Genomic DNA, 23,963 nt, shown 5'->3' on the forward strand with positions numbered 1-23,963 from the left:
CATCATTTACAAACATGAAAATCTAGGTCTATATTGCACAAAATCGAGTTTCAGCCTCTATTTCACACACATGTCAATTTTGCACTTTATAGAAACTAATGCTATTTAACATACATGTGGTACTTTTGACCTCTGTCACATTTATGTCTGTTCAGTCTCTATTTCACTTTCATGTCAGTTTGGCCTCTATATTTCACATTCATGTCAATTTAACCTCTATTTCACATACTGTTAAGTTTGAGCTTCTATTTCGCAAAGACATGTTAGTTCTGTATTCTATTTCACATAAATGCTAAAGAAACATCTATTTCAAATACATGTTTGAGCTGGTTACTTTCACATACAAATGACAGTTTTGCCCAATAATTTAGAACATTTTTGTGGTGTCACAACACGCCTCTATTTAACGGCCATGTAACGGAGCGTGTATATCCAACCATATCCCGGATTCATCTGGTCCCACGAGTACTGGTTCACCGCGGTCATATTGAGCAGGAAGCGTTTCTCATCCAGTCGACCACAGGTGGCGTTTTTGACCTGCAATTTGAAAATTGCAATTAAAAGAAAAGAAAACTTAAGAAATATTTTTAACGCTTTCTGAGTAGATTCAGGGTGTTATATCAGGGTGTTCTAGTGGGCCTGTCGAGAGCCACCCCAATGGTCTTGTTGATAAGAGTGTAAGAGAACTGCAATATTTACAACCCATGTAGGTAATCATTTTGAATAAAGTCTATTAAGTCAGAATCGTGTACATTAAAAAAGCAATTGTAACAAGCACATATCAACATATTCATCATATAAAATGTACAAGCAAATTATAGACTTTGCTATTGAATTGACTTTATAAGTCATTTTTAAGTGAGGACCCTGCAAAACACCTGTTTTTATAAAAATTAAACCACCCAATACGGACGAAACCTATTGCTTTCAACAAAAAAATGACAATCAATAAGACAATTTCCTTTTTTGAAAAAAGGATAAATCAATGCTCAAAACCAAAGCTACACAGGCAGTTCAAAAGAAGGTGGTCCTGAATTCAGACACAAAAAGATTCTAAGTATTGTGAACAACAGACGAAATCAATGCCATGATTGTGACAGACTAAGACTTGCAGGAACCACCTGCCATGCGTGGACATGTAAATGGGCGTGTTGTGTTTATTTCCCATGTCTGCTAGGACCATAATTTTCAATTAAAATGACAGTTTCACCGAGCTGCAACCTCTACTAGTGTCACTGTTATTGTTAGAATAAACAGAGACAGGGCATTCCAAGGTGAGCAGGGATGCTCTATATAAGGCAAAAGTCATAATCAGATCTGATGTTTAGGGGCCATTCGTAAACTTCGATTGGTCAGGCCTAGAATTCATGCATATTAATTATTTGAATTTCTATTGCAAGTCGCCCAACTCTTCAATGTACTTAGAACCTTGAAACAAGTAAGTTGGTCACTCATGTGCTAGTAGACACTGAAACTAGTGGGTCTGGCACGACTGCTAATCATTTTTGGGGACTACAGATAGCAATATGCAGTAAGTAATATTTTGTGTAACCTCATAATTGTCAGTTTTATGAGAAAATTAATTTTCTTTATCGATCGTATTCCTAATACTTTATCAGTAAATTTTTGATATCTTAATAAGATTTGATTTTTGGTAAAGGGCAGGAAAACCACACATAATGTCATATGTTAATTGATTGATTGAATAAGTTTGATCTGTATGAATGTACAATTATGTATTCATGAGATATTGTTTTTATCATGACCCATACAACCTTTGTTAAATCATGTATTTTATATAATGCATGCGTCTGATTGAATGTTGTATTATGTCTAGGTAACTTTGTTATTTGCAGAAAACCGTCTTCGAGTATAACGTCTTAACATCTTCGTCTTCTGCACGTCATTTAACATCTGTTGGCGTCAATCATGAATTTTATTTTACAAGACGCGTGTGTTGCTTTGTCTTCTAAGCCCCCAAAAGGTGATCACGCCAGGAGTTGTGTCTCTATACTCCGTGGCACAGTTATTGCATAATTTAAAGTTACTGCGAAAGGAACTTGACAATTATCGCGAAGAAAGAGTTACTGCGTAACCTCTGTTTCCTACAATGACAATGAAGCATTCCTTAAAATGGAAATGAGAAGAAATAACTAGAAAGTCCTACTTATCTCATACATCAATTTGCCTCCAGAAGATAATCAGAATAAAAGCTGCTACATGATAGAAATTGTAATCCCCCAAGATTAGAGTATTAGCATTAGGATTCCCTGTTACCTAAATGGGTGATTAACATGCATTCACATATTTCAATTAACTCTTCAAGGTTGCTTGTTTAAGACCACTTTTTTTTAAAACCTTTTCCAGATATTGGCACGGCAGCATTTATATCTTACAGACAATGTAGGCAGACATATTTAATATTAAAGCGGTCACCCTAGGTGTAATTTTAATGATTACATTAGTCTTAATAAGAAAATCGTGCCTCTCCAATTATGTTTGATTTTAAAGCTATGAGGAATAGAATAGTTTTGCTATTCAGTCTTTGGTCAAGTTTATAAATTAAAGTTTGAATGAATGAGTGAATACAGATACTTGTATATAATGCAAAATTTCCAAATAAAACAATGAAACACAATTTTCTACTTAGGTCTCAAAACAATTTTAAGAGTGTGTGTGTTTCAAAGATTATGTACAGGCCCTCTTTGTCTAAACGCCTGCATGTATGTGTGGACTGCAAGTATGTGACCAGGCTGGGGGATAAACCTGTCACCGCCAGATTTGTAGAGGGCTTGATCATCTGAGCAGGCTGGGGAACAAACCTGTGACCGTCAGATTTGTAGAGGGCTTGACCAACTGAGGTAGCCGGCCCAGTTTTGGTAACAATTTCAAAACAATGTCCCTCATTTACCCATTCATGCCTAGTGGACTCTCCCATCCTTCTAAATTGGATCAATTTATTTCCAAAATGAGGGATGTCTAGTATATTTATTTCTATATTTAGAATATTTCATACAGAAATTCCTTTAAGCAAACGGCGCAGACCCTGATGAGACGCCTCATCATGCGGCGTCTCATCTGGGTCTACGCTGTTTGCCAATGCCTTTTTCTAGACGCTAGACATACATGTGTTAATAGGAAAAATGATCACATATTTCCCTCCAAGCATTTCAGACAACAATATATAGCCCATTAGTAGCATATTTATTATTCTTTAATGTTCTCTGTTTATTTGCGTCTTGGTATAATTCTTGTTGTATTATTAAACCATGCACAATTTGTGCTATAAAGATAATATACTATTGATCCAGCTGTCATCTGTTAAAATTCACTTTGATATTGGTTAGGGTTTTTTTATACAGCAATGTTCATACAGCATTTTATTTTCGTCACTTCTGAGGCAAGATTGAAGTCAACAGTAAAGGGCAACACCTGATTTAGACAGGTTAAATTAATCATTTCAAGTAAACAACTTAATGTCACATTTGGTTGTATCAAACAAAGGCATTTAAAAAAGTATATGAGTCAAGCTCTGTGAAAATGGGGTTTAATGCGTAAAGTGTCGTCCACAATAGATTAGACTGTGCACTCGGCACAGGTTAATCAGGGACGACACTTTTTCTAAACCCGATTATTGTGAAGAAGAGACTTTCTTTAAACGAATGACATAAAAGCGGAAAGTGTCGTCCTTGATTAGCCTGTGCAGATTGCACAGGCTTATTTGAGACGACACCTTACTCACATTTATTCAACCCCCTTTTTCACTGAGCACGGAATTTAATTTGAGATGGTATATATTGAAATCCTTATAAAAATAAATTGCAGACTTAGTTACTACAACATAACATCTGATTGCACTTTAAAGGCATGTCCTCAAAAAAAGAAATGAACATTTAGATAGCAACCCATTACATGAATTAAATACAACTTATACATAAATTAGAGACCTCTCACAAGAACAATTAAGTGAACAAACATGTAAATGTAAATGTAAATGACCTGTTCTATCAGATCCGCCCTTACCTTATCATTTGTATTGCCACATTGTACATGCTTCTTGATTTATACCCAAAATACAAGGCATATCTCTACAGGGTCAAATAAGACCAGATGTGTTTGTGAAACACTATGTCCCCCTTTATATTTGACCTTTGACCTTTAAGGATGACATTGACCTTAACCTTTCATCACTCAAAATGTGCAGCTCCATGAGAAACACATGCATGCCAAATATCAAGTTGCTATCTTCAATATTGTAAAAGTTATGGCAAATGTTAAAGTTTGACGCAAACAAACCAACAAGCCAACAAAACCAACAAACAGACAGGGCAAAAACAATATGTCCCCCAGTATAGCCTGGGGGACGTAAAACGCACCAATGTTTAAAAAAAACTGTCAACATACTTTTTATTCATACAAATTCGAGGAACAAAATACATTTTTACAGTCACAAAGAAATAGATTTACCTAGACAATTGGTTTTAAACCTGAAGCATGGCAAGGAAGCCTTTTATTATCATAGAGAAAAGTCATAAAGAGGAGTGATGAACCGAATTAAGCCTCTGATTTGCCTGCAGAAATACTTGATTACAAGAATGTATGAAATAAAAGAACGATTATTTAAATAAGAGCATCTACATAACCTAAAGGATTCTTGGCTGCAGAAAAAAGACACACACAATGATAAAGCAGTGCAGAATCTCCAAGATTTAAAATAGTTTAATTGAAACGGACGATTTGTGGTATTTAAGATTTACCAAAAAGTAAATAAATAATTATTGTTAATGAATAGAAGCACATTTACAATAGTCAAACGGCTATACACATTTATGTTTCGCTCAAATAAGCTCATTATATTATTGTATTGTTAACTTTGACCTTATCCACTACGAAAACAAGCCCACCATTCGCTACGATTTCTCACATTTATTAAATCGGGAAGACTCGTGACAGTCTGCGATTCAGTTACGACAGTGGTACGATTGAGTTACGACGAATCGTGGGGTTCGGTTGAAGTCTTGCGAATAGGGTTGCGACTTCACTACGATGTGTAAGAATCTACTGCGACTGTACTACGAACGATGCAGATCGGTCACGACTAAGCTAGGACCTCACCGAACGCACCCATGAATTCGGCGCCAATATCTACTGATCTTGATTCTAACACGGCACGCGACTTGTTTTCTATAGACAAAAAAAGAAATAAAGTGTGGGGTATTCTGCAATAAACTATGGGCGGAAATTAATGTTTCGAAAATAGTTCCGAATAAATAAAGAAAATAGTGCAGTAAAATGCACGTGCTTAAATCCCGCTCTTAAAGAAATGTAAAAAAATGTAGCACGTATATAAATGTAATGAAACAACAAATTGTATATTTGGTGATAAGTGGCATGACCACGCCTGCTAAAAATTTGTTTGTTAAGAAACGTAATTAAGAAAACATTAATAGCATGTCAGCTTTTCAGAAGAATTAATATATGTGACGTCATTTAGTTCCTATGAGTGTCGTTCTCAATGAAAGTGACGAAATTTGCAAAATATTTATGAATGAAAACGACGTCAAATGTTTGTACAATTCAATTACGTCACTAAATATTGAACTTTGTACTAAGAAGGGCGGAGTATTGAAAAATATAGTTCACGTCCAAAAGCTTGAAGCAAATCAATCAGAATCGTGTAAGAATAGAAATAATATTTTTCTATGATGGCTTGTTGTCGAATAACCCACAGTAAGGAGTATAGATTCGTGTTATCAAAGCACTCGTGCTCCGCATTCGTGATTTAATTCCTACGCATCTATACTCATTACTGTGGGTTATTCGAAAACAAAACATGATGGAAAAATATTATTTCTTTATCATTCTTTACAAAATCGTAACTGTTTCGTAACTTAATCGCGAGAATCTTAGCGGGCTCGCAACTCAATCGGGGTGAACTCTTGAGAGTCTTGACAAAGTCGTAAATGATTCGTAGACAGATCACGTGATCACCGATTCCCCGATTGAGTCACGAATTACCTAAGATTCCATTACGACGCCCAAGAACGCACTGTTACGAGTCAACTGCGATTAAATTCGGTCTTGGAGGTCTTGGTCAAATTTTGAACACGTTTAAAAACGGGCCGCGATTTTTTGGGAGCTCACGACTCGCCCGCGACTGGCTACGAATGAGTTAGGACCTTCGCCGATTGAGTTACGAATGTCCCAGACCTCAAAATATTGGAAATCGGGACAAATCGTGGCGAATCGGGTCGTTGTGGAATACCCCTATTAAACACTGTATGTGGGTTTCACGAGGAAGGAATAACACAGCGTTGAATAATATCTATTCTTAATTTATCAGTTTACTATGGCATCACGATACATAACTGATATTAAAACGATAAATCATCCAAAGCCCACGCGATTGGAAGTAATTTTACGGATGCTCAGAAATTATATATTTTTCAGTAAATATATATTTTGTCTTTGGCTGAACTGGTATGTGCCTTATCGTATCGACGATACTTTAGTATTCAACATATAATTTGCAGTTTTAAAGAAGACGTTAATAAGGTATATACCTTGAACGAAGATCAGGCAAGTGATATAAGTGACAGAAATGAATTTTACAATATTTATGTTTGCTCAAATACTATTTTGCTGTGTCAAATTTTAAAACGATACATGAAATACAAAAGATTTAAGGCTTTTACGATTTTTTACATTTAAATGTACTTCGTTCAATTTAATAAGAAAGCCCTACACTTTGAATTGAATATGATGCGCCAACAGAGTTTGTTTTCTTAAACAAATCGTCAGACTCATTAAAAATGGTGAGTTAAAGTCAAATTTTGGGTCTATTGTATGAGTTAAATGTGTCACAATACAAACATTGAACTTACACAAACAAATCGAACTCACATTTTTAGTGCGATTTATAACTTTATATGGTTAAGGTACCTTATTGTTTAACATATTATGGTTTAATATTGTACGAGAACATGTTCAATGCAATTGTGGATGCATTAGCTAATAAAAGTGTAATTATACCCACACAGAACGGCACTCAATGGGCGTACAAACCCATTCATTGATCCGACAATGACAACATATATATTAAAAAAAAATATTATTAGATATAGGGAAATGCCAATGTATTTCTTATTAACAAACACATACATCGTATTTCTATTGTTTCTTTTTACCGCCCAGATTTCGCGCACATTTACTATGATTGACATTTATCGCAAACTTGGTCTAACTTGAAATAAAGCAACATATAACATACCGGTAATTATCTCATCTTTATCAATATTGTTAAAGTCAATTTGATCGAACATTCAAACTTGTCATTTGCCTTAAATGAAGAACAAAACAAATTTAAGTTCGGCATTTTTTTAATTATAAGCAATCAGTGTTTAAGTTTTACTTTCATTCAGGAACGTTATTTTCTAGTTAATTGAATGACTCTACCTAGCCATGATCTACTTAAGGAATCAAAGTTTTATTGATTGCGTTATTGGTATTTTCTTCTCTGTATTTGTCTGCAATCTTAAATAAGGGGAACATTATTCGATTCGTAAGAGAAAACAATATGTGCCCAGTCATATTTAGTTCAGCTGAAAAGATTAGAATCGCGAGGAAAAATATCTGATCTTGTCGAATATATTACGTAGTACGTTGTCAGTCCAGAGAAGATCAACAATATACCAGCACTCCTCAATAATATTTTTGTTTTTCATCAAACCAAGAGATCACATTAGTGCAGAAATATTTCTTTGAGACAATGTCTTATGTCCATTAAACTAATTTAAATGCACACCTCACTTGCACAAATTTGCATATTCGATAAATAAAAATATAATATATATTCTATTGCGCTATATCATATCCAACCAATTATCAAGTGTAAGAATCGATGGCAATCGTTCAAACTTTTAGAAAAACCATGTTTTTGTCCAGTATATTCAAAGGAAAAGGTCAATCGCAAAATATCTTCTAGACAAACAATAAATCATCTGCAGAACAATCGCAAAAGACAATCTTTGTAAATTAGATTGGCTGCTGCTCCGCAAGTGTTCCCTTAACGGGAAATGTAATACAAGTGTATTAATTTGAAATTGAAAGTCTTGAAATACTGAAATATTTTACTGGGTGCCCTGTGAGTTCTTCTGGAGTCTTAGGTTTTATAGTTTGCCATTTTGCCTATCATACATTACATTTTATGCAGCTAAGTATGGAATGCATATCGTTATCAACCAATTATATACATCGAAATTATTATAGCATTTGGGGCCGTCTTAAAAATCTCATCATTTGATACGAATCGACCAGGCTCGTCATTCATTGGAAGACCATTTGTGGTGTTTTTCAAGCATGTATGTGGTCATTGATCTGCTACGCGTCGTGAGTCGCGTGTATCAAAGGTTGTATAAGAACTACTGCGAATATTTAGTCAATTCAGTTGTGCGAGGAATGTTGGTAAGGACGGGATTTGTCTGAAAGCCAAACACTATTATTTTATGACAAATACAAACGACCATTAAGAAACGAAAAGTATAATTGTATTGTGTGTTTGTCTTGTTTTAAGCAGAAAAGCCAATGACAAGTTAATCTTCATGTAAAGAATGTGTTTTCAGAGAATAAATACAGGGGGAAAATATAACATGTTCAATAAAGAAAGAACACAAAAATGTCACATAATTGTTAATAAATCACATTATTAGGCATAATCGTCGGATACCCACGTTCGACCCATGGAGAGTAACGGAATGAATTAGTCGTGGGTATCCGACGATGAATTAGGCATGTGCTACATTAAATCGCAAACCTCATTTCGCATTAAACATTGAAAATAAAATAGCGACAACCATGTAAAAAGCGGAACCATCATGCAATCAAGAAATACATCATGAATAACATTTTGCATAATTTTATAGTAGAATTTGACGTCTTATAGTTTTGTGATGTATCATCTATACGCCGAAAAGATATGTATTCTTCCCTAACCAACACTCTGTAAAGTGAAAACAAATGTTTATTTCTTTCAAACTTCGTCCTAAAAATGTCACGATGGCATTCCAGAAAATGCCGGGGATACTTTTATAGGTATGCTTAACACATTTTTGCTGATTGTATGGAATCCCTTCCGCTGTTTATATCTGAAAACACACACTTGCAGACTATTTCTCTGAAACTGGATATTAATAAGAGGAAACAACACGTGTTTGATTGTATACCATTACTTGTTTAATGATGTTAACTCAGCGACGTTGATGTGTCTGAACAATAGTATTGAACAGTAACTTTACAGTGGCAATATTCTGTGCACAACTCAAACGAGGACACTTTTATTTTGTTTCCTGTAAATAAGGGACAACGTGCTAAAGTTGTCTCTATAATTGGTGCAGTTGAGGTTTTACTTGGTTCACATTTGGTCTGTGCTTTGTTTCTCATTTAGTGTAATGAAATTAAATAACATAAAACACAATGATACTCTATAAGTATAAACATTGTTTCTCTATTCACTTGCACTAGTAAATCGAAGGACTTGGCACAATACAAAAACATTAAATAAATAAGTGAATGAAACATAGCAAGAAAATGCCAATTTCTTATCTTATAGCTATTTGGGGCTCCGTAACCAGCATGCATTCTAATGTAATAGATGTTGTCCTCGAGGTAAATGTTAAGCTTATCGGTTTGTTAGAAATTACACATACACCTGCAGATGACGTGAAAAAATAGTGGTCCATAAAAACAAACGTGTTTCATCAGCAAATATTCCACAACGTCTGATAGTCGCCTGGCTCTCATGGATCTTTATTACTGAATGCATGCACGGGAGTCGTACATTCGATAAACTCCGATGTTTTTGACCATGTGAAATTGCAAAAGGTATGAGCATCAAGAAGAGCTGTTTGCAAAAACGAACTGGCTTTGAACAAATACCACTAGACCATCAATTTATTTATAAAGCGTTGGTTAAAAGATATAATAAGGAAGAAACATAAAGGAAATATCACAAGACCAATACATTGTCAGAAAAGAGTAAGTGAACATTTGTATGCGCACTTCACAAAAGTATTTGAACTACTGTTTCGTTTCATGCTCTGTTCCAGTTAACATGACTAAGTGACATATTTTCTATTTATTATGCCTTACCTTTAGCAAATCAAATGTATATTAGAATTGTTAGATATTGATTAAAAGTGTTAATACGCAATGACAACAAATACACTCGAACAGTAAATAATATGTTAAAAGCTGATGCAGATATATACCCTGATAAAATCTCTTGGGATACTTTAGTCCAAGATGTACTGATCTCAATTGGCTTCGACGAAGTATGGCTTTCCCAAGGAGTTGGTGATATTGATGTTTATATGTATGTTTTTAAGCAACGTCTGCATGATAGTTATATCCAGTTATGGCACCATCGTCTGGATAACTCGACTCGGGCAACGTTTTTTTTTCGGGAGGTAGCCGACTTTGATATTCAAACGTTTCTTAAGTGTTCAAAAGTTCAGAATTGCTTTCACTAGGTTAGTATTATCATACGTTCATGTGTATTGAGATTCTTTGACAAATTAGAAAAGCATTTTAATCAATATCATATGACTGTAAATATAAAACGTGTGTCTCTTTAATATGTCCTCTAGTTGTATTTTGATTAACATATTTATTGAATATTTTGTAAATTTGTTAATCGTATGAAAATACGACAGAGTTAACTCATTGTACATAGTCATATTTGTTCATTTGTATTTAGTCAATAACGAAAGATATTGATCAAAAACTATTTGTTCTCGTATATTGCGTCCCTACTGACATATATGAGACAAATGATTGTAATTTGTAACTATCATATGATTGTGCACATATGCATTGCGTCTCTTCTGTAATATTTACTTTGTGTTATAGAGTGGCGCATGCTCTTTTGTATCATGTCTCTCACACTGTAATACTATGATATGATTTCTCGTACACCAAGTCTCTACTGGTTATTTATTGATAAATATTTAACACACATACTGAAATATCATTAAAACCCCTATTGGAATAACGCAATGTGCTCATGAATGTTGTGTATCTTTTGGGCAACTTTGAAACAAATCATAAAATTATCAACATAATTATGTTTTTGAGAGTTACGATTATAAATAATAAATGTATACAGATTTGGATATATACGATTATTTATATTGTAATGTATAATAAATTATGTATTATTTGAATATGACCGTTGTATATATTTTGTGTTGACATAAATTAAACTAACAGAGTTATAGAGCCCACAGGACAAAAAAATGTAAAATTATATACACCTTCTCCGCATATTTACGTTTTGTCCGATTACCCCCTTTTGCCTCTGCTCGTATTATTAATCGACATCTTTGTTATATTTAATTATTTAGCACAACTCATTCCTATAAATGTATTGGTACTTGATTTATTTCAACGCAACTTTTTCATTGTCATTTTGTCACGTGACTTGCTATTACTGTTTATGTACATTAACTGTGTGTTCACATGGGCCTATGGCCTACCGATTCTGAAATTAAATCTTCTTCGTCTTCACGTTAGAAGGAATGCATTAAAAATAAAAATGTCGATCTTTTTTTTCGTTTTGCTCTGCGCTGCATGCACAAGCTACAAACATAAATCGCATTTTACGATCAAACGTCTATTAGAGTATAGTTGTTATCATTTAAATGTTTACATTATAGCTTATAATTTACTACTCTCTTTCTTTGTAAGTCGCAGCAGTAATTGACTCATGGTGGCTCATTAACAACACTTACCTTATTAAATGCATGAGCTGTATGGTTATTGACGTTCGAATCGACAATTAGCAACACTTGATGAATAATATATGAAACAGCTAAAAATTATTTAATGACTTCATAATCTTTTTAATGAAATGAGTACGTTATCATTATGTGAATATAATTGAGCGACTGGAAAACAATACTTAAATTGTCGATTGTTACATGTGAAGGAAGTTTGGTGTCAAGACTCAGTTATCATGAAACATCTTTTTTAACATTGACCAAATACTAGAATATATGTTTTATTTATTGCTTTCTGAGTTTGTCTGAAATAAAATATGCATTAAATGTTTATAAACGTTTGGTTATTTCAACCGGAATAATTGAATTAAAAGTCCATACACGTTGTTAATTCTGAGTGCAGTAGCAATAAACTTGTCTCAGCCTCACCGTTTTATCGGAAAAGAGCGAAAGAGATGTATTGAGCTAAGTCATTAGTTCTGCTTTTATCGATTTGCTAATCAATTTATTAGAGCAATAATTTGACGCCAGTATGCAACAAAATAACGGCTTTGTCAAAAATAGAAACATTAATCCGTTATCATGCATGTGATTACCCTGGCCCTAATAACAAATTACATGTATATTAAACGTGCTATAGCTCTTCCTTAAATATTACTGTTGACATGAGTTGATAACAAATGACGTGGGGTTTCTCTATGGACGATTTTGTGGTTTCCTAGCGGTCTGGCTCTATGTTATCATACAGTCCACACCGATAAGAGCTTAATACATATTTAAGAGATGTTTAGGCACCGTTTAATCAAAAGAGAATCGCTCTTTTAACTAAGAAAGTCATCTGCTTATCAATTAATTCACAATTTTTGGACGGTTGTCGTCTCTGTCTTCTTTGAAGTGGTGCATAATTCCAAGCCATACTCATTTTTCCTCGATTGTGCAAAATCGTAAGAACAAATGAACTTAAATTTAAAGAACATTTCCGGCCTTTTGTGTTTTCGTTTCAACTCACGTGGCGCCATTGCAATTTGCCTTCAAGACATCCTGTTTTGGGCTTGAGCGGATCTTAATGGTTACGAACACAGCAGATATCGACTGGAGAGGGAGTACAATTCGATTTCTGTTCGGATATCACGTTGATTAAAACACACTTCCATACGGAGAGCGGTTGCCGCGTCATGTTTTCTGGACTTAGAGAGTCAAGGACCGCAGAAACGGAGTGCTACTTTCCGAAACACAGTTATTTTATGTATGTGTTGTGATGTATGCACATCTTTTCTAAGTGGTTTGTTGTTTTATGTACAAGTCCATCAATATTGTATACTATTGATCGGGTCGACTTCCATAGTTCTATAGTTCTAGAGAAAACAGCTTTTACAGAAAGGTTCAGAGAGAACTTTGTCATGAAGTTGAAGTCAAATATATTTGTGCTCCGATTGTGTTGTTAAATACTTATGTCTAATCACCATTTATGTTTGCCATTTAAATATGCAATTATTACAGTGAGGGTAATTGTATCAAGTACGAACTCTGTTATAAAAAGAATACATATATTTGTGGTGAAAAGCGATAGTCGTTCAGAAAATACAAATCGCATGGGCCATGTGTGAGGTTTGGAGTTCCTTTAACAGGTTTAAACCACATTACTCATTAATTTACCTTTCGATTGCGTTTACCTAATAATTATGCGTTATATGTATGTGGGTTTGTTATCTACGTATGTTGTTTTTTTCCTCTTAAAATTCGGAAAGTGTACTTAGTTTTCAATTTGAAATTTTCTAACTTTTGAAACTTAAGTATACCACGTCAACAAATGCATAAAATTGTAAATTAACGTCTGCTGAATATTTGCTTAAAGAAATTGTATTTTATCGCACACGCTTAAGGTTTTAATGAAACGATTCTGTAAGGATTACATTTTATGTTTCCTATGTTAATAAAATGCCGGAAAACACTGTTTCATTACTCGAAAGCCAGTGCTCAATATTGTAACATGTTTTGTTTTAAATTTGCATGAAATTTGACATTATGTGATTGTGTATGCATTTTATATTTGTGTTTTTTTTTTATCTTAATGGTCTTACCTGTTGGTTTTCTTTTCTTGAGTTTAAAGGGATCTTTTCACGCTTTGGTAAATTGACAAAATTGAAAAAAAAAGTTGTTTCAGATTCGCAAATTTTCGTTTTAGTTATTGATATTTTTGAGGAGACAGCAATACTGAACATTTACCATGATCTAATATAGCCATTATATGCATCTTTTGACGATTTAAAAACCTGAAAATTATAAAGCGTTGCAACGCGAAACGATTGAATAATTTGGAGAGTTATGTTGTGTTGTTGTTTAATCATGTGAAACTACGAAGATTGCTTATACGAATTATAAAATACATCTCTAATAGATACTTGCCAGGATAGCCGAGCGGTCTAATTGGTTTTTACTCCAGGACTCCGGGGGTCACTGGTTCGAGCCCTGCTGCGGACTACTTTGTTTTCCTTTTTTAAATTTTATTCTTGATTTTTTACTGGAGCTCTTTAGATCCAATGTTTACATTTATCTATAAAAACATTTAATGAGAAACTTCAAAACATGCCAAAATCTGTAAAAAGGCCCCTTTAATTGCATGTTGCATTTACAACAACTAAAATCGTTGTCGAAATATCTGAAAATAACAATCCCCCCACAACCAAACATTGTTTATCAGGTGTTATAGTAAACAGTCGCATCGGTGTCAGGTATACCTTTAGTGTGAAGGCAATACATAGTGCCCCAACATAAGATTCATGATACAACGATTTGCAATCAATAAAAAATACATGCTTGTGTCATTGTAACATTGCGACACAAACGATGTATAACTGTTCTAAAAAGCACGATGATAAAAGGAAAACAAACCATGATTACCAGAGTCAGTAAAAGGAGGAGGGGTAGTGGTAATAAATTACAGCACATGTCGACTGAACCAAAGCGATAATAACTTGCATCTGCGAAAAAAAATTATCAAACAGTTTTTTGCCACTCACACAAATGAAAGTAGATGGAATATCTTGCATACGTTCACAAGTATATGACTAAGCTAAAATGTGCTTCTGCGCCAAGTATACGTTACTATAACATGTATTGCGCAGTTCGGCCTGGTTTTGAACGGTTTGTAATGGCTTAATATTTACATATTACGCCCCGCCTTTGCCCCGCCCCGCAACCCCACAACCTAGAGCAATCGGTGATTTTCAATTAAGTGATACCATGGTGTCATACAATAAATATTTATCCTTGAAAAGGTTTCGATTATAACGTTCATTCATCATATTCGTAGAAAACACGCTTCAATGTCCATTTTAACTCTCTGCAATGCACCGGTATCTATGGTAGAACAGGTTCATAGTAAATGATTAACGTAAACATGCTGCGTTTTTGTGCTGCATGTTGTTCATATTTCCACAAAACAAAACAAGAAGTTGTTTATTCAATAAAAGCCTTTTCTGCTCTATGTATGCACCAGTGTATTCCCTTTACCAATTTGTGTAATAAATGTCCATCAAATGTCATAGGCAGTCGTGCAAAAATATAACAAGCCGCTTTTTTTGTCTGCATATGTCAGCTTGCTGCGCTAGAATTGCAAAGAAACTGCAATCTGCAATATAGTCGACAGGTATGTTGACGGTTTGGTAAATATCGCACAGTGCAACAGTGTTTCTTGCAAGAGAATAAGTTACATGTATGCGTATAATTATAATTATACTGTTATTGGCGTCGCCCTGGAGGGCAGCGACTAGTATGTAATGCTTTTTTTCGCTTATGGGAGGAGAAGTTATTTTACGGATCAATGTATATATTTTTGTTTTAAGAATATCTTGCATAGTGGTGATTTTTTGTGTAAATTAGTGTAAATAAGTACTGCATTTGTGCCTATTACATTTATTACAACATTTATTGCCAATAATGGAAAGCTAATTGTTTAAATTAATAACTGATCCACAACTGATCACAGGGAAAAGATCACAGGGACTGGGCAAATACGCGAAACTTTCTGGTTTTGTATAAAAACAAATGATGTTTTGTATAAAAACAAAACATAATCAAAATATATTTATTTTGTGTTTTTTCTAATTTGCTTATTTAGTGGAGAATCAATGAAGTACGATATTTGACGACCTATCGCGCAAGCAAATTTATTGGAAGGCGTAGTGGTATGAAAACGTACAATGTATTAGTTTATTAATAGACATATAATAACGATCGCTATACACAACTTCGCCAAATAGCAGTGCATAATAGCCGGAATAGCTCAGATGGGAGAGCGTTAGACTGAAGTTGTTTACGCAACAGTCATCTAAAGGCCCCAGGTTCAATCCCGGGTTCCGGCACGAACGGAACAATTCGGCGGCTGACAATTTGTTCAGTCAGGTTAATAAATATAATAAAGCTTTATTTTATGTAGACATTTTAAAATCCATTTTACTACAATTGGACATTTTTATTAAACTTAATGGATGCAACGTGGTGACAACGTTAATAAAAATTTCTTACATCATTTAAATATCTTTTAAAAATACACGTGTTTTTATATAAACAAATAAATGCAAACAACACATCTATTATCCATGTATATTTATGGTTGTCTATCATAGGCCTAACCCTACCACATATAGAACGCGAAGCGCGACACGTATTATTGATTGTAACAATGAGTTGCGATAAAGGAAGCGGCCGCTTATCAAGGAGGAGCTGTGTCCCAGCAACCCGTTTCCCTAGAGTCAAGCACTCCTCGGAGTTTTTTTAAGAACCACATATAGAGCGCTAAGCGCGACACGTATCACTATCCAGGTGGTACGGGCCCTTGAGCATTATCCGACCATTACGTCCAAAGTTATCTTCCTTAGAATTTGAGAAATTTTGAAATCCTTGTTCGAAGTCCAAAATTTTCATCCGATTGTTCCCAAACTTTCACAGGTTTTTTTATCAATAAGGACCCAGCCCAAACTCTATATGAGCAATATCGGACCATAAGTCCAGAATTATGTCTCTTTGAATTTAAAAATAAAAGTGAACTAGAAATGGTGCGACAGAGGCCGACGCGTATCCCCACGCCGCATGTTTGACCCAGGGGTGCCCCAGGGTTGGTAATGGGGCCATGGATAGTTGAGATTGACCGTATTGTCATAAGAGAAGTTAGTATCAATAAGAAGTGAATCGGTGTAAAAATGAAGAAATTATAGTAAAAGGCTATTTTCGGTGGGTGTGGCCTATTTGGGCTGGGCGCCCCAGGGTTGGTAATGGGGCCATGCATAGTTGAGATTGACCGTATTGCCATAAGAGAGATTCAGTATCAATTTGAAGTGAATCGGTGTAGAAATGAAGAAATTATAGTAAAAGGCAATTTCGGATGGGTGTGGTATATGTGGGCGGGGCGCCCCAGGGTTGGTAATTGGGCCATGCATAGTTGAAATTTACCGTATTGTAATAAGAGAGGTTCAGTATCAATTTGAAGTGAATCGGTGTAGAACTGAAGAAATTATAGTAAAAGACAATTTTGGGTGGGTGTGGCCTATGTGGGCGGGGCGCCCCAGGGTTGATAATCGGGCCACGCATAGTTGAGATTGACCGTATTGTCATTAGAGAGGTTCAGTATCAATTTGAAGTGAATCGTTGTAGAAATGAAGAAATTATAGTAAAAGGCAATTTTGGGTGGGTGGGGTCTATGTGGGCAGGGACGCCCAAGGGTTGGTAATAGGGCCATGCATAGTTGAGATTGACGGTATTGTCATAAGAAAGGTTCAGTATTAATTTGAAGTAAATCGGTGTAGACATGAAGAAGTTAATGTTAAATAACCTAAAAAAATGATTGAAAATATCTGACCCGGCCCCACCCCAACCCACATAACTTTTGACCAAGGGGTCAGATCAAAATTCCAAATAGTGCAGTGTCGCACATATGCTCATAGCTACCATGTGTGTAAGTTTCATGGTTGTAGTGCTAATAGTGTAGGAGGAGATAGTGGCCAGGACGGACAGACAGACGGACGGACAGACGGACGGCGGAGATACCACAATATCCCCACGCTTTTCAAAAATTGTGGGAATAAAAACTGCTTGGTAAGGTGATTATGTCAACATTTTTCATCAGATTCTTTCCAAACTTACAGTGTCTTCATATCAATGATCATTTTTACCTAATTTAAAATGAGAAACATCGGGACAATAAGTCCAGAATTTTTTTCATTTAAATTTGACACATTAAAAAATTTCCACTTAGTTTAAAAGATTTCACAACTTTCGTCTGAATCTTTCCAAACTTGTTAAGTGTTTTATATCAGTTTTACTCGAACCCTATTGAAAATGATGAATATCGGAGCAATAAATCTATTATGAACTTTTACTGAATTTCAAAGTATTGTGAATTGCAGCTTCTTTATACAATTTACAGTTTTCATTCATTTTTTTTCAAACTTTTACAGTGTTTTCATATCAATGAGTACTCAATCCCTATCGTAAATGAGCCACGTAAGAATAAGTTCAGAATCATCTCCCCTTGACGTTGAGAAAAATATGAAATTACGCTTACAAGATGAAGCAGATTTTTAAAACCTACACAGTTCTGTTCCATTAATGAAAACTGCACACGGTTAACAGTAAAAAAATGAAACCAATGTAAATAAAATGAACTATGAAATATTTGGGAGTTACAACACAAAATCATAGATAATGGTTATTTGGGAGTTATAACACAACAACATAAATAATGGTTATTTGGGAGTTACTAACACAAAATCATATATAATGGTTTTACCAGTATCTTTTTCTATTTTGTTTAAAATAATCGGCCAATATTTACAGTAGAAAAAAATTGTTCCATGTAACTTCATTGAGTGCTTTTTACACTGAAATTCCCGACGCCCTTTGATGCTTTGCATCAATACTTATCTTGTTGTATATTGAAGCGCAGGAGGCATGGACAAGAGAGACCATATGACAAAAACATACCAGAGGGAATATTAGTATAATTCCGTAACAATATATCGTTTCAGTTTCCGCATATTTAAACAGGGTATTACCAATGACATGAGTACTATTAAAAGATAAGGTCAGCTGCTACGAAGAAAACATACATCCCTCTTGGGTATATTCAATATTCAGTAAAGTATATCCGATTTCCAGACCTCAAGTGAAGTAGATATCATTTTTGCAGTGAGGTATATATGATTTACAGTTAGATATATCCTTCGTGTTCAGAATATTTCCGATGTGGTATATTTCAGAGTTGTACTGATTATTTCAATTGAGATGAATTTCATGTTAATTTTGGGTTCAACCCGATTTTCATTGAGGTATTTCTCTGTGTTTTATTTCAACTCATATACACACAACATTTATTATTCCTCCCGAATAATCTCTTATTTTCTCAAAACGAAATAGTCAAAATAACAAAATAGTGTTGCTGTACATTTCGTATCTTGCAAGGGCGGTGTGCATATTTCTTTAAGAAACTTTCCAGAATCTATAACGGGTAGGTCCAGTTCGCATTTCCGGTTTGATGTTGTTTTGTGCGTGCCCTTGAAACACATCAAATGCTGTCATTTTGGATTTGGAACATCGGCTCTATATAAAAAACCTTCAACATGTATTTGAAAGCTATTTATATTTAGCTCGAACTGCATAGAAAGCCCAAGGCTTATTTGACACGATCTTGAGTCAAATTCCTGGGACTTGAATCAGTTCTTTGTGTCTATGGGGAGATCAAAAGAACACTCCCACAGTGGGGATCGAACCTGTGACCGTTATGTCGCTAGGCGGACACTGTATCCATTACACCACGGCGACCTCTTGAACATTTGGATGAGTTTCCTCACAGAGCAACTCTGCCGAGGAAAGTCCCAAAAGAAGGATGGTTGGACGTGGGGCTAGCAACCCCACTCCGTAAAAAAAGTGACGCTACAGAAACTGCAACGACAACAACTACGCCTTAGCAACTGCCTGGACGGGAAGTCTCCACTTCAGTGGGGTCCATGACGCGAGCTGGTGAAAACCTTCAGGAAGCCAGCCCGCTGACAAGTCTTCTTACGACGAAGGCCAAGACAAGGATAGGGACCTGGAACATCACAACCCTATATGAGAGTGGCAAATCAGCACAAGTGGCCAGAGAGATGGTAAGATACAACATCAAAGTTTTGGGATTATGCGAGACCCGATGGAATGGGAGTGGCCAGACCAGACTGTCTTCAGGAGAAACCATCATCTACTCCGGACATAAAGACATGGAACACGATCACACCCAAGGAGTCGCACTAATGCTGGCGTCAGAGGCTACGAGAGCGTTGATGGCATGGGAACCTGTCTCACCCAGACTTATGGCAGCGAGGTTCAACTCAAAGGGAAGGATGACCACCATCATCCAGTGCTACGCACCCACAAACACAGCCCAGGAAGAGGAGAAGGAAGACTTCTACAGCTCTTTGCAGTCCCTTCTAGACCGGACTCCGCACAGAGTAATAAAAATCGTCATGGGCGACTTGAACGCTAAGGTGGGCGAAGACAACCCAGGCAATGAACTCATCATGGGCAGACATGGCGTAGGTACCTGCAATGAGAACGGAGAGCTGTTCACAGACTTCTGCTCTTTCAATGACCTAGTGATAGGTGGCAACATCTTCCCCCACAGAAGGATCCAAAAGACCACTTGGACTTCACCTGATGGGAAGACGGAAAACCAGATTGACCACTTCACCATTGACCAAAAGTGGAGACGAAGTGTCCTGGACTTCAGAGTAAGACGCGGCCCTGACGCAGCCTCCGAACATCAGTTGCTAGTGGCAACACTGAGGACCAAGCTCAGATCCTTCTGTGACTCTTCAGGAAGAGCATACCACAAATACAACATACAATTTTTAAAGGACAAAAAGAAAGCGGGAGAGCTCAACTGTGAAGTCAAGAACAGGTTCGAGGCGCTGATAGAGTTGGGCGAAGAGACAGTAGAGTTCCACTGGACAGAGATACAGAAGACCTGGAAGGATGCATGCACCAAAGTTCTGGGGAAGAAAGTGAGGGAGCAGAAGAACTAGATGACGACGGGAACATGGGAGAAGATAGAGAAGAGGAGGGAGCTGAAATAGAAAATTAACCGATGCGGTGACTAACAACAGAAAACCGACCTCAGAGCACAGTATTGAAAGGCGAACCGAGAAAAGCGCAAGACATGACAAAAGGCAATTTGTACACGACTTGACAGAAGAGGCAGAAACAGCAGCTTAGCAGAACAACATGAAGAGAGTCTACGAGATAACCCGGGCCTTGTCAGGGAAGAGTTTCAATCCGAGTAAGCCAGTCAAGGACAGGAATGGGAGAACCATCACAAGTGATTAGGGGCAAAGGAAAAGATGGACGGAACATTTTGAAGAAATTCTCAACAGACCACCGCCGCATACAGTTCCTGACATACCACCAGCAGAAGAACCCCTATGCATCAACACAAACCCACCAACCAACTTAGGCAGAAATCATCAAAGCCATCAGGTCCCTGAAAAACGGCAAGGCACCAGGCCCTGACGGCATCCCCCCAGAAGCCCTAAAGACAGATGCGACAGCAGCAGCAGATATGTTGCACCCCTTCCTGGCGAAGATATGGGATCAGGAAAAGTGCCAACTGACTGGAATCTTGGGTACTTGGTAAAGCTTCTAAAGAAAGGTGACCTTTCTCAGTGCGAAAACTGGCGAGGAATCATGCTGCTGTCCATCCCCAGCAAGGTGCTGACCAGAATCATCATAGAGAGACTGAAGGAGGCTTTAGACAAGAGGTTGGAACAGAACAAGCAGGATTTAGACAAGACCGATCATCTACAGACCATATCGCCACTCTGCCTATCATCATAGAGCAGTCTCCTTTGTACACGACCTTCGCTGACTTCGAAAAAGCGTTTGACAACGTCGACAGGGATACCATCTGGAAGTTGATGCATCACTACAGAATCCCGCAAAAGCTCATAAACATCATCCAGCAGCTTTATGAGGACCCATCTTGCCAGGTCATCCACAATGGGAAGCTGACAGATGCCTTCACAGTAAAGACAGGAGTGAGGCAAGGTTGTATGCTCTCGCCGACAATTTTCCTGATCGTCATAGACTGGATCATGAGAAGACCACTGAGGGCAGCAACACTGGCATGCAGTGGACCTTTACCAAACACATAGAGGACCTGGACTTTGCAAATGACATCGGCCTTCTTTCACACAAGCAACAGCATGCTAGGTCTAAGCTAACGCAGCTAGCGGAAGAGGCAGAAAAGACTGGCCTGAGAATCAACACCAAAATAACAGAGCTGATGAGGATGAACAATCGACAACATCAGCCACTGAATCTATGGGGAGAAGATCTGGTAGAGGTCGACCGCTTAATGTACCTAAGAAGAGTGGTCAACATTAATGGCGGCGCAGATGAAGACGTTAAGAACTGGATTGACAAAGAAAGGGTAGCTTTCAACATCCTGCGTCCCATCTGGAACTCCAAGGCCTTATCCCAGCGCAGCAAAGTCTGCATCTTTAACACCAACGTGAAAGCAGTCCTCCTCTATGGATCCGAAACATGGCGGGTTACCAACACCATCACCAACAAGATACAGACATTTGTCAACAAGTGCTTGCGCCACATTCTCAACATCAGGTGGCCTGAGATGATTTCTAACACAGACCCATGGAACGGAACCAACCAGAATCCCGTCGGTCAGGACATCAAGAAAAGACTAGAGCCTTGTCACAGACGTGACGTATACCCCCACATGCCGCATTGACACAGACTATTTTTCATCTTGTCTTCACAAAACAAGAGAATCTTATTTATGGCGATTTTGAAGAATTATTATGCCATTATCATTTATAGCCATTTTGACCTTTGAACTCTTGAGTTCTTTCACATGACAAGCCGTCCAATGACTGTGAACAAAATTAATGCACAGAGTCATTTATAAATCTCACAATGAATGGCATAGTTATGGCCCAGACAAGATCATTTATTGCCATTTTTGATCTTTGAACTAAAAATGTGACCTTGACCTTGAAGATATCGACGTAATTCTTTCGCGCGCCACACCGTCCAATGATGGTGAACCAATGTGCCAAATGATTTTAAAATCTCACAATAAACGACATAGTTTTGCACGGACAAGCTCATTTATGGCCATTTTTGACCTTCGAACTCAAAGTGTGACCTTGACCTTGGAGATATCGACGTAATTCTTTCGCGCGACACTCCGTCCAATGATGGTGAACATATGTGCCAAATGATAATCAAATCTCACAATGAACGACATAGTTATGGCCCGGACAAGCTCATTTATGGCCATTTTTGACCTTTAAACTCAAAGTGTGACCTTGACTTCGGAGATATCGATGTAATTCTTTCACGCCACACACCGTCCACTGATGGTGAACAAATGCGCCAAATGATTTTAAAATCTCACAATGAACAACATAGTAATGGCCCGGACAAGGTCATTTATGGCCATTTTTGACCTTTGAACTTTAAGTGTGACCTTGGAGATATCGACGTAATTCTTTCGAGCAACACACCTTCCAATGATGGTAAACAAATGTGCCAAATTTTATTAAAATCTTACAATGAATGACATAGTTATGGTCCAAACAAGCTCATTTATGATCATTGAACTCAAAGTGTGACCTTGACCTTGGAGATATCGACATAATACTTTCGCGCGACACACCGTCCAATGATGGTGAACACATTTGCAAAATGATTTTAAAATCTCTCAATAAATGACAAAGATATGGCCCCGACAAGCATTTGACCTTTGAACTGCAAGTGTAACCTTGCTCTTTGAGATATCGACGTACTTTTTTCACACGACACACCGTCCCATGATGATGAACAAGTGTACCAAGTTATTTTAAAATCTAACGATACTTGACATAGTTATGGACCGGACAAACTTTCAGTTTAAAACACACTAAGTGACCCCGTGACCTAGTTTTTGACCTGACATGACCCTTAATCAAACTTGACCTAGACATCATCTAGATACAACTACTGACTAAGTTTGGTGAAGATCGGATGAAATTTCGGGACAGAGAGACAGACCGACCGACGGACCGACCGACTAAGTGACTCCTATATAGCCCCCATTACCAATGGTAATGGATGTATAAAAATGGGGATGGATAGGTCGCACACTTAGAAAACCAGTCG

The 23,963-nt window shown here is 36.8% G+C and overlaps 1 protein-coding gene across 1 annotated transcript in view; it reads right to left on the reverse strand.

The window, feature by feature from the left end:
- Positions 1-325: 325 nt before the first annotated feature.
- LOC127857871 (uncharacterized) overlaps positions 326-23,963 on the reverse strand; it is a 70,991-nt gene continuing 47,353 nt past the window's right edge. Inside the window, exon 4 of the mRNA XM_052394582.1 lies at positions 326-537. Within this exon, the coding sequence (XP_052250542.1) occupies positions 400-537 (138 nt within the window). The 3' untranslated portion in view covers positions 326-399. The remainder of the gene's footprint in view (positions 538-23,963) is intronic.

This window comes from Dreissena polymorpha, chromosome 14 (genome assembly GCF_020536995.1).
Source record: "Dreissena polymorpha isolate Duluth1 chromosome 14, UMN_Dpol_1.0, whole genome shotgun sequence".
Classification (NCBI taxonomy): domain Eukaryota; kingdom Metazoa; phylum Mollusca; class Bivalvia; order Myida; family Dreissenidae; genus Dreissena; species Dreissena polymorpha.